Source organism: Astyanax mexicanus, chromosome 8 (assembly GCF_023375975.1).
Source record: "Astyanax mexicanus isolate ESR-SI-001 chromosome 8, AstMex3_surface, whole genome shotgun sequence".
Lineage (NCBI taxonomy): Eukaryota > Metazoa > Chordata > Actinopteri > Characiformes > Acestrorhamphidae > Astyanax > Astyanax mexicanus.
Window position 1 is genome coordinate 21,277,681 of NC_064415.1, and position 12,568 is coordinate 21,290,248.

Consider the following 12,568-nt stretch of genomic DNA (forward strand, 5'->3'; position numbering starts at 1 on the left):
AGTTCCACTGCTCCAGAGCTCAATGCTGGAGGGCCTCCCTCTAGGCATCAGACATGGTGTCAATAGGCTCATGTTTATCTACTCCAGGGAGTCCTATTCTATTGGCAATGCTACTTCTCTGCAGGGACTGGAACAGCTGTGAGTCTCGATGTAAAAGTCAAGTCATGTAGCTGGATATTGAATGTGAATTGGATTGCAATACCACATATGAAAAATGACCCAAATGGCCCCAAATTCAGTTTGTTTGTTTGCTGTTCAGCTGTTAAATTTGGTTTGTACTGTATATATTTGTCAGTTATAGATTTATAGATGGTTGTAAATGCATTCTTATATTGGTATCATAACGTGAATGTGAACGCAGTGGAAGGTAAAAGTGGAATATTCCTACTGTAAGGATGTTAGGCTGCAGTCCTGCAGAGATTAGTCTCTGCTTCCTCTCTCCCTTTGTCTCAGGATTTCCCCAATTGTATCAGCCCCCTTTATTACGAGTGTCGCGTTCACACTGGGAAAATTGAACAGGTCTTTGATTTGAGATGATGACACTCCATGATCTAGATAGCAGTACTTCATTCAAAGTGCAGTCAGTGATTGAGACCCAGGATCTGTGTCCAGCTAATGGAGGCCTTGCTAATTAACTGATGAGCTGAACTGAGTTTCTGTCATCTGTCTGTCTTGATCTGTCTTTTTATGTCCAGCTTTCCCTGTTTGTCTGTCTTTTTCTCTCTGTCTGTCTGTCTATCTGTATCTCTTTCTATCAGTCAAGTCTCTATTTGTTGCTCTGTCTCTGTCTGTTTTAATATGCCTGCATTCTTTAGTCTGTCTCTCTCCATCTGTCTGTGTCCATTCATCTGTATGTTTGTCGATCTGTCTTCATCTATCTCCATTTGTCCATCTGTCCATTTGTTTCCATCCTTTTTTCTGTCTCCATCCATCTGCCTTTTTTCTGTCTATCTGTTTAATGATGTCCTTTTAACTGTCTTCTTCCATGTTTCTGACTGTCTTTCTTAATCTCCATTTGTTTGTCTTCTATATGTCTGTCTGTCCATCTCTAATAGTCTGTTTCCATCCATCTTTTGTTCTGTGTCTTTCTCCTTCTGTCTGTTCATAAGTCTGTCTTAATGCTCTGGCTTAATTCTCTGTCTTTCTTTCTATGTCTGTCTGTCTGTCTGTCTGTCTGTCTGTCTGTCCGTCTCTAGTAGTCTGTTTCCATCCAGCTTTTGATCTGTGTCTTTCTCATTCAATCTGTTTAGAAGTCTGTCTTAATGCTTCTCTGTCTTTCTCTCTCTGTCCGTATGTCTGTCTGTCTGTGTCTTATAGTCTGTTTCCATCCAACTTTTGGTCTGTGTCTGTCTGTCTTGTTTATCCTGTCCATGACCTGTCTGTCTTCATGTGCCGCTGTACATTAGCCTGCCTGTCTTTGTATGTTTCTGTCTGTCCATATCTGTCTGTTAACTGTCTGCCTTTACCCCCCCTCTGTCTCTCCCTCTCTTACTATCTGTCTCTCTCTCTCTCTCTCTCTCTCTCTCTCTCTCTCTCTCTTTTCTACATAACTTACATATTAGTAACTAAATAATTTAGCCTTACTGAATAATTTTACAGCACCTATGCTATCAAGATTAATAACTGGGTAATAAATCTGCGGTTTAAAGAATAAATCATGCAGATTGTGCAGCAGTTGCGTAATTTTTGGTCAGAAATGAATTCATTAATTTCGGTGTAAATAAGTTTCAGTGTGAGCGAGTGCATCCCAGCTCTGCGAACCTTACATGCGTCATTAAACTTATTGTGTAATTAACAAACCCTGCATGGGTCACAGCCGGGGCAGGTAGTTTGAAGCCCGAAAAACACTTCTTTTTCAAACGCTGAAGAAAACACATCTTTAGATTAGAGAGTATGCTGAGGAATTATTTTAGAAGAAATGTGTTTGTGTGCCTAGCTAGTTATATCATCTGTGTTTTTCATGTTTGTGAATATACAGCTCTGGAAAAAAAATAAGAGACCACTTAAAAATGATGAGTTTCTTTGATTTTACCAAATTGAAAACCTCTGAAATATAATCAAGAGGAAGATGGATGATCACATGCCATCAAACCAAGCTGAACTGCTTGTAATATTGCACCAGGAGTGGCTTAAAGTTATCCAAAAGCAGTGTGTAAGACTGGTGGAGGAGAACATACCAAGATGCATGAAAACTGTGATTAAAAAGCCAGGGTTATTCCACCAAATATCTATTTCTGAACTCTTAAACCTTATGAATATGGACTTGTTTTCTTTGCATTATTTGAGGTCTGAAAGCTCTGCATCTCTGCAAATGCATGCTCTAAATGGCAATATTTTTATTTGGAATTTGGGAGAAATGTTGTCTGTAGTTTATAGAATAAAACAACAGTGTTCATTGTACTCAAACATATACCTATAAATAGCAAAATAAGATAAACTGATTCAGAAACTGAAGTGGTCTCTTAATTTCATCCGGAGCTGTATAGACGAGTCTGTGAAGTCATTTCTGTACCTTGTCTGGCTTGTGTGAGGCGAATACAGGATATATTTAGACTGTCATCAGGACGCAGAGGAAATAACAAAGAACAGTAAACTGTCCTGCTATTTCACCCCGTGCTTTGTTGCTATTGGTGTGGTATTCTATTTTCCACCTTTTGTATCTGCTGTATAGTCTAGTTCACACAGCAGCAGAACGCGAGCTTCTTTTAAGAAAGCAGCCATTGTTTTGATTTGGACTGGGTTTTTTTGTGTGCCATTTTTGGGTGGAAGTGATGCAGACAGATAGAAGCTAAGAGGTGATGATGAAATAAATACCAGCAGATGATTGAACTAAAGCACAGAGAGATACAGAGAGACAGCCACATGAAGTGCTGTTGATAGTAAATACCATCTGTCCCTTCTGTGGTGTCTGCGTGTATGTGTGTGTGTGTGTATGCGTTACAAATGAGTGTGTGTGTTTAGTTTGTTTAAAAGAGCACAGATATGCATGTTCATGGTGCTGGCTTTAATTGGGACAGGTATGGCACTTTCTAAATGCCATCAGCAGAATCTTCTCCCCTCATCACACTCATTCCCTGCACCTGCTAATTCCTGACTTCGGCTCTGTGGTTAATGAATGTGCTCGGACATTTTTAGCCGTAATTGTTGAACGTAGCATTTTCATGAGCTTTCGTTGCCATTTCCTCTTGGAGAAATTCCCAGTGCCATATCGAGAGCTTTTCCGTTACTTTATTAGCTTTGTAGTGATGTTAGATAGATGTTTCCCTCAGAACAGGAGTCTGATATTCCTGATCTGAGCTTGTAGGCCAGTCCAGTACAGGATTAAATGTATTTCATTGATGATTGATGCTTGTCTGTCTGTCTCTGCCCATTGCTTCTTCTGTTTGTCTCTCTGTCTCTCTCTCTCTCTCTGTCTGTCTGTCTGTCTGTCTTCATCCATTTTTATGTATTGATCTGTCACTGTCCCTATCCTCTGGCTTTCTGTCTGTCTTTCTTGATGTATGTCTGTCTCTATCCTCTATCTGTCTGTTTCTTGTCTGTCTTCATTCATTTTTTTGTCTTAATCTATCTCTCTGTCCCTGTCCCTTTGTCTGTCTGTCTGTTTTCATGATTTTTTTTCTGCCTTGATCTGTCTCTATCATCTGTCTGTCTCCCTGCCTTTCTGTCTGTCTTTTTCTTTCTGTTTTTCTGTCTTCATCCATGTCTCTCTGTCCTAGTCTTTGTCTGTCTGATCTATCTCACGTCCCCTGTTTATCTGCCTGTCTTTCTCTTTCTCTTTCTTTATCCGTTTTCTGTTTTGATCTATGTCTCTGTCCCTATCTTCTTTCTGTTTGTCTCTGTCTTCATCCATTGTTCTGTCTTGATCTATCTCTCTGTCCTTATCCTCTGTCTGTCTATCTCTGTCTTGATCTATGTCTCTGTCCCTATCTCTCTCTGTCTCTGTAGTCATCCATTTTTCTGTCTTGATCTATTTCTCTGTCTCTATCCTCTGCCTGTCTGTCTCTGTCTTTATCCATTTTTCTGCCTTGACCTATCTCTCTGCCCCTTTCCATCTGTCTGTCTGTCTTTCTCTGCCTTCATCCATTTTTCCGTCTTGATCTCCGACTCTGTCCCTATCCATCTGCCTGTCTTTTTGTCTCTGTCTTTCTGTTTTTCTCTCTTTATGTATGTCTGTGTCCCTGTCCATCTGTATCTGACTTCATCCATCGTTCTATCTTGATCTAAATCTCTGTCCCTGCCCATCTGTCTGTCTGTCTGTCTCTGTCTTTATCCATTGTTCTGTCTTGATCTATGTCTCTCTTTCTATCTTCTTTCTTTCTGTGTGTCTGTCTCTGTATTCATCCCTTTTTTTCTGCCTTGATCTATCTCTCTGTCCCTGCCTATTTGTCTGTCTCTCTCTCTACATCCATTTTTCTGTTTAGCTCTATGTCTGACCCTGTCATTCTGTCCTTGCCTTTATAAGGAGCCCAACAGATGTATTTTTTTTCTTCTTCTGGAAAATGCAACAGTGGAACATATGCTGTTTCTAGATAGTTTGAAAGTTAAAATCTCCTACAAATGTTTAAAGCTGTATCATGTGATTTTAGATCAGTTTTATACCGTTCTAAACCGTTCAGTGACCCCTTTATGCTCTGGAGATGAGGCCCTGTAACTCATAGAAATAGAACTGTTGAAAAAAACAGAAATAGAAACCTTGACCAGTTGACCAGTCTTAGGGCCTGAAGCTCCTGCCATCCATGACACAATAATGAAGCCGGTTAGATATATTCCTCTTGCCGTCCAGAATCGAGGTCAGCTGCTTCTGCTCAGCATTTTCATTCAGGTCCCAGAGCATGGCATGATATTAACCCCATAAACTATACAACTTTTATATATTCAAATATTATTATTCAGTAATTATGTAAAAAAAAAAAAAAAAAAAAAAAAAAGTTGTTGAGTTATTCATAAGTTGTAAGGGTGAGGAATGAGAGTCTGGAACCAGTGTTCCGTGCAGCTAAAGAGGTCATGCTGTACAGCTGTCTGGTGCTTTCTCCACTCATTTATTCAGGGTTTTCCTTTCATTTTATCACCAGTCTGTATTTTACAGTGGGCATAAAAAATTCTAATGTGCAGTCATGTGGAAAAATTAGGACACCCCATTACATATTTAGATCTCTATTGAGAAATATGGCTATTTTAATATTTGATCTTTTTTTAGCCATTATCTGTATATTGCATCATCTTTCCACAGGCAATAAAAATATGACCTTATAATTTATAGTTTCTGATTGTGGAAACTTCACACTAGACCTAAATCAGCTTGGACTGTGTGTCTCTCCACTCTTCCTTTTGGAGAGCCGTGTCATCTGCTGGTGTTGGTCCACTGTGTCCACTGTCAGTGCAGTGTTTTCCCAGAAAATCTTACAGCACTTCATGCTTCCTTCTGCTGACAACTTTTTTTTGAAGATGGTGATTTCATTTTCCAGTAGAATTTGGCACACTGCCCACACTGCCAAAAGTACCAATCGGTCCTATATAATATTATAATTTTCAGAGACACTGATTTTTGGGTTTTCATTGGCTGCAAGCCATAATCGTAATAATAAATGCTTAAAATAGATCACATAAGATTAGATAAGATAAGATTTACTGAAATAAAGTAACTTTTCAATTATATTTAATTTTTTTGAGATGCAACTATATTCCCCCTCTACACTTGTGACACTGTGAATCATTAAATGTTAAATACCTGCAGAACTTGAATGTCCCATCCATCTGGTACCCATTCAAAATGGTATTATAGTCATTATCCTACTCTGGTCAGTGTTCAGCCACACTCACAAGATAACACCTTATGCCTTGTACAGGTGGAGTTTTTGTACGTTTAAAGGGTCTGTTTTTATATTTAACTTGGAAACCTGACATTTTATCCTTTTGGAAATAGAGGAATTGGATGTATTATGGTAACACAGCTCAATTAAAAATACAGCTCTGGATCAGTACAGTTTCTGAATCAGTTTCTCTGATTTTGGTATTTATTGGTATAGTATGTTTGAGGAAAATGAACATTGTTATTTTATTCTAGAAACTACGGACAACATATTGTCATTTAGAGCATTTATTTGCAAAAAAAGCGAAATGGCTGAAATAACAAACCTCAAATAATGCAAAAAAAATAATCAATCAATCAAAAATTAATATTTGGTGGAATAACCCTGGTTTTTAATCACAGTTTTCATGCATCTTGGCATGTTCTCCTCCACCCGGGGAGAGAACAAACATTAGCGGCAAGCTAACTACGTTAGCTAACGAGAAGAAAGCTAAGGCTAGCAGAGAGCTAGCTAACATTAGCAATGAGATAGCTACGTTACAGAGGAGAGAACTAAGATTAGCGGAGAGATAGCTATGTTACCAAGGAGAGAACTAAAGCTAACGACGAGCTAGCTAACATAGCGGCAAGCTAGCTACGTAACAGAGGAGAGAACTAAGGTTAGTGGAAAGATATCTACATTACCGAGGAGAGAACTAAGGCTAGTGGAGAGCTAGCTAACATTAGCGATCAGCTAGTTCGGTTACCGAGGAGAGAACTAAGGTTAGCGGAGAGATAGCTATGTTACCAAGGAGAGAACTTAGGCTAGCGGAAAGCTAGCTACGTAACTGAGGAGAGAACTAAGGTTAGTGGAAAGATATCTACATTACCGTGGAGAGAACTAAGGCTAGTGGAGAGCTAGCTAACATTAGCGATCAGCTAGTTCGGTTACCGAGGAGAGAACTAAGGTTAGCGGAGAGATAGCTATGTTACCAAGGAGAGAACTTAGGCTAGCGGAAAGCTAGCTACGTAACTGAGGAGAGAACTAAGGTTAGTGGAAAGATATCTACATTACCGTGGAGAGAACTAAGGCTAGTGGAGAGCTAGCTAACATTAGCGACAAGCTAGCTATGTTACAGAGGAGAGAACTAATGTTAGCGGAGAGCTAGTTAACATACTAACTTTTAGTAGTAGTAGTAGTAGTAGTAGGAGTAGCAATGGTGTTAATAGTAGTATTAGTACTATGAACATCACTACAATTTAATTGGTCATTTCCTCTTTTTTTTCTGTATGTGCAGGAAGCTACAAAAGAGCTCATGCAACTTAGATTTGTTATATTGGCTCTGTTCTGCATCACAATGAACCAAAAAAACAAAACAAATGGGAAACATTAAGTTTTCCAATAGATTTCCAATACATTAAATTATTTTCTCCCAAATGAATTATGACTACATTTTTTGGTCTTATATCATCTTTATTGAGGCCCTGAAAAGGTCTTAAAAAGCATTAAATTTGACTTTTAAAATGGTGCAAGAATCCTGATCAAAAAATTGACACACATACTGCGAGCAATGTCTCTTTAAAACAGCATTAAAACATTGACGGAAGGACTCTGGGTGAGAGGCCTTAAGGGGTAAAAAATTGCTGACGAGCGTTTAACAAAGCTTTAATGTAAAAAATGCTCCCCTCACACCTTCACAGGGGGCCTGCACCTCCCTGCTGTTAACGGCGGGCTGTTACACTGCGTTTGGGAGTGAATCGTGGATCAGCATATTCATAATGAAGGAGTGTCTGTCTGCTTCCCTGTGTGTGTGATTAGATGAGAGCTTGGTTTGAGAGGGATAAGGAAGTATCAGTGAGAATATACTGTGTTATAAACTGAACATACTACATACACTGCGGACAGTTGTCTAATGGTGGTGATGAGTAATATAGTGCATTATGTGTGTATGTTTCAGACACGGCTCGGCGTTGGTGCACACTCGAGGGTGGATATCTCAGTTATTATGATGGTGAGAGGAGTGCAACAGCCATAGGAAGAGTGGACCTTAGAGAAGTGGTCAGCCTGGCCATCAACAACACAGAGACCATGACTGGAACAGGGTACCTCCTCTCCTCACACAGAGATCTCACATCTTTAGCTCTTACTTTATTTCTCTTTTCATCTATTTCATCTATTCGTATCTTATCTCTTTTCGTCTCATTTTGTCCTTTCAGCTTTCTCTTCTCTTCCTGTCTCTTTTTGTCTTGTCTCTTTTTGTCTTGTCTTTTCTCATCTCATCTCATCTTCTTTTTTGTTCTTGTATCTTCTAATATTGTTTAATACTAATTCTTGTTCTGTGTCTTTTCATCTCATTCTTTTATTTTTCTTTCTTTTATCTCTTTTTATCTCTTCTTCTTATCTCTGCTTGTCTTGTCTTGTGTTAGCCTGTCTCCTTTTGTCTCTTTTATTCTTGTCTCTTCCTTCTCGTATTTTCTAGTCTTCTTTCGTCTATTCTAGTTTTTTTTTCTAATCTTGTCTATTTTTTTCTTTATCTGCCATCTCTTCTCTCATCTCATCACTTGTAAGTTTTTTCGGTACCACTTTAAATCATTAATAATCAGTTATAACACATACGTAGAAAGGGCAACAATATAGATGGCTGCGGGGTTCACTATTTGGCAAACAACATGTCATTGTTGCCCTTTCTACGTATGATTATTAATGATTTTAAGGCATTTACAACTTAATTAGTAACCATTAATAAACTAATTGTAAACCATTTATAAAGGTAGTCTTATTTTAAAGTGCTATCGTTTTCCTAATGTTCTCTTATTCTCTGCTGTCTTATCGTTATGTCTCATCTCATCTAATCTCTCTCTCTCTCTCTCTCCCTCTCTTTTATTGTTGTTTCCACATTTATCAACTCTTCTAATCTCCCTTCTTTTAATCTTATCTCTTTTATTCCTGTCCTTTTGCGTCCATCACTTTCCTTCGCAAACTTTCTCATGTTTTATTTTTCTTCTCTTCTTATTTCTTTTGTTCTTGTCTGCTCTTCTCTTGTCTCTTTACTTTTCTAGTCCTATCATATATTTTGTTTTCTAGCCACCTTTCACCTCTTGTCCTAGCTCTTCTTGTCTTTTGTCTATAACAGTTACATAAGTTATTTTCATTTATTTATCGAACATCTTCGTGATCTGCCTGAAGTGTCTCTTCTACTACAGTATTCTGTCTTTGTCTTCTTTCCCTTTTTCTCTCTCTGTCTCTCTCTCTTAATCTTTTGCTCTATTTCATATCATCAGTATATGATGTTTGACCACCTTGCAGCGGTCAGAGGTTATAAAAACATTTCATCCGCTGATTTCTTAACGCACACCTACACAGCTCACTTTCAGCAGGAACTGCAGCACTGTAAAAATAGCCCCTTCCCTACAGCAGCACAGAGCACAGGCCACCACTGCAGCAGCCATTAAGAGACTAACCTCTAACCTCTCGCTGCTTTCTCTAGTGTTCTTGTAGTCACCTGTGGTAAGAGCAACAGACAAACAGAGATTAATAGCCATCCTCTTTCCTTCCCCAGGTGTGTGTGTGTGTGTGTGTGTGTGTGTGTGAGTGTGTGTGTGTGTTAATTATTTAATTCCTTTTCTCCCCTCAGGGCAATGTTCACCTTTGAGATCTACCTGCAGTCTGAGAAAGTGCTCATGTTTGGCTCGGAGACTTTGGAGGCACAAAGAGACTGGGCCCAAGCCATTGCCAAGGTTACACACACACACACACACACACACACACACACACACACACACACACTGTATAACTTTGTAATACAGTGTTATAACATATTGGTAGATGATTTGAACATTCTGCCATTCATGCTTGTTTTTATATCTCCTATATATCCTCTTCCTTTCTCCTCTCCCCTCTCTTCACTCTCTTCTCCTCTGTTCTTTTCTTTTCAGCCTTCTCCTTTTTTCTTCTCCGTTCTCCTCATCTCTCCTGTCTTTTTGTGCTTTTATTTTCTTATCTCCCTATCCCTTCTCTTCTTCCTTTCTCCTCTTTCGTTCTGTTCTCTGCTCCTCTCCCCTCTCTTCTGTTCTTTTCTTTTTAGCCTTCTCCTCTTCTCCTCTCCATTCTCCTCACCTCTCCACTCTTTTTACTTTTGTCTTTTTTCTCTCATCTCCCTATACCTTCTCATCTTCCTTTTCCCTCTCTGCTCCTCTCCCTATCTCCCCTCTTCTGTTCTTGACTTTTTCAGCCTTCTCCTCTTCTCTTCCCCCTTTCCTCACCTCTTTTCTTCTTTTCATTTTCTCTCTCTCTCATCTCCCTATCCCTTCTCTTCTTCCTTTCTCCTCTCTACTCCATCCCCCTCTTCCACTCTCTCCTCTCTCTTTTCAGCATTCTCCTCTTCTCTTTTCGCTTCTCCTCACCTCTGCTCTCTATTCCATTCCTCTCTCTCATCTCCCTATCCCTTCTCCTCTTCCTTTGTCCTCTCTACTCCTCTGCCCCTTTACTTTCTTCTCTTCTGTTCTCCTTATCTCAGCCTTCTCCTCTTCTCTTCTCTATTCTCCTCAACTCTCAACTCTCTCTTCCTTTTTTCTCTCTCTTATCTCCCTATCCCTTCTCATCTTTTTTCACCTTTCTGCTCCTCTTTGCTCTCCCACTCTCTCCTCTTCTGTTCTTCTCTTTTCAGCCTTTTCATCTTCTCTTCTCGACCTCTCCTCTCTCTTTTCTTTTTCTCTCTCATCTCCCTATCCCTTTTTCTTTCCTTTCCCATATTTCCTGTTCCTTATCTCCTATTTTCCCCTTCTCCTATGCTCTCATCTCTCCTCTCTCTTTTTCTTTTCTCTCTCTCATCTCCCTATCCCTTCTCTTCTTCCTTTCTCCTCTCTACTCCATTCCCCTCTTCCACTCTCTCATCTCTATTTTCAGTCTTCTCTTCCTCTCTTCTCCCCTCCCCTCACCTCTCCTTTCTCTTTTCCCTTCCTCTCTCTCATCTCCCTATCCCTTTTCCTCTTCCTTTCTCCTCTCTGCTCCTCTCCCCTCTCCCACACTCTCCTCTTCTGTTCTTCTCTTTTCAGCCTTTTACTTTTCTCTTCTCTCTTCCTCTCACCTCTCCAATCTCTTTTTTTCCTCTTATCTCCCTATCCCTTCTTCTTTCCTTTCCCATATTGTTCCTATGCTCTCATCTCCTTTTACTTATTTCACTAATCTCTACTCTGTTTTCCTTGCCTCTCTTCTCTCCATATTTCTCCTTTCTTCTCCTTGCCTACCTTCAATTCTCCTCTTTAATCAACTAGGTAGAGATCCCATTCCATCTTTAACTGTAGCAATGGACAGTTTGGACACCCCCACAACACAAAATTAAATCATACTGTTATAGCTTATCATTGAATAGTTGTGTGTACACATTAGCTACATTCTCCATTTGGCCCACTTACACACTTTAGACTGAGCTAACATGCAGTTGAGGCCTTGTAACTTCATGTAATGCAAATAGTGTCCTGAATCCTTCAAAACCTTATTTCTACCTTTCTATTAATCCAGGCTAAGACACAGTTGATGTGTTAAAAGTGTGTATGTTTGTGTGTATGAGTGTGTGTATAATTGTGCGCATCCATATTTGCATCTGACTGATGTAGGGAGCTGTCAGGGCTTGTGTGGGAGGGTTTTTCTTACATTGAGGTTTCAGCTGTTAAATGTTGAACGAAGGTTTGTTTCTGTTCTCCCACTCATACTTAAAGTTATATGAAAGCAAGGCAACTCTGGGGTAAACTAGAGGTGTGTCTGACGTAAAAAATAAAAATAAATAAAAAATCTGACACACTGATTATGCACCCTTTACCACGTCTGTCTGTGTGGTAAAGTTTTTGTTGTTGTTGTTGGCCGTCCTACAATATTCCTCAATATTTTCTCTCTCTCTCTCTTTCTCCTTTTCTCTCTCTCTAGTGCTTTGTCCCCGTGAGGGCGGAGCCTCTGCTGAAGAAGGACTGTGAGCTTGTTGGTCGTTTGTACTACAAAGAGGGTCATGACCTTTACCACTGGAGAACAGGGTGGTTCTGTTTGGTCGGCTGCAAACTGTTTTTTTGTCCTGAAGACAAGCAAGTGGCAGAGGGAGTTCTACAACTTAAACATCTGCAAGAACTCAGTAAGCACATACATACATACATACATACATACATATATACCTACAAAATAAGTTTAAAAGTGGCAATTAGTGGAATTTTCACCACAGTCTTCTCAGAAGTATCTTTTTGAATTACCCTACACTTGGACAAAAATAAATAAATACATCTGCATTATTTGCCCCCCTCGTACTCATGAAACATGTGATCAGTTAGTCATCAACCATTAATAAATACAATAATAAAAAAACAACTTTTTTTTTTTTGCAATAAAATATGTTTGGTAAATAAATGTCATTTTATTTATGTTTTATTGCTAACAGTATAAACCCAAGATACTTCATGTTTTGTCTGCTAATGTTAATGGTGTTAATGTCAACACATTCCAAACTAAATTTGAAATATTTATAATATTGCCATTCTTTCTCAAAGCACTTAAATTTGTGCAGCATTTTGGAAATATATTCCAACTGACTCTACCTAATGAAGACACTGAGATTAAAATACCGAAAGTGTGCAGATCTGTCCTCAAAGCTAAATGTGGATATTTTGAAGAATACATAAAAGTATAACAGTATTCTGTTTTTTTATTCTCTTTTACATTCTTTGTTTTCAGAATAATTCAGCATGTGTTCCTGTAGCTTTTTATGTCTTGATATTTACAATGTTACAAAAAAATAT

General features: G+C 39.0%; 1 protein-coding gene across 1 annotated transcript in view; it reads left to right on the forward strand.

Annotated features, from left to right (window-relative positions):
* arap2 (ArfGAP with RhoGAP domain, ankyrin repeat and PH domain 2) overlaps positions 1 to 12,568 on the forward strand; it is a 168,159-nt gene that overhangs the window by 106,161 nt on the left and 49,430 nt on the right. The window contains exons 16-18 of the mRNA XM_022678436.2: positions 7,747 to 7,891; positions 9,424 to 9,526; positions 11,712 to 11,910. Coding sequence (XP_022534157.2) covers positions 7,747 to 7,891; positions 9,424 to 9,526; positions 11,712 to 11,910 — 447 coding nt within the window. The remainder of the gene's footprint in view (positions 1 to 7,746; positions 7,892 to 9,423; positions 9,527 to 11,711; positions 11,911 to 12,568) is intronic.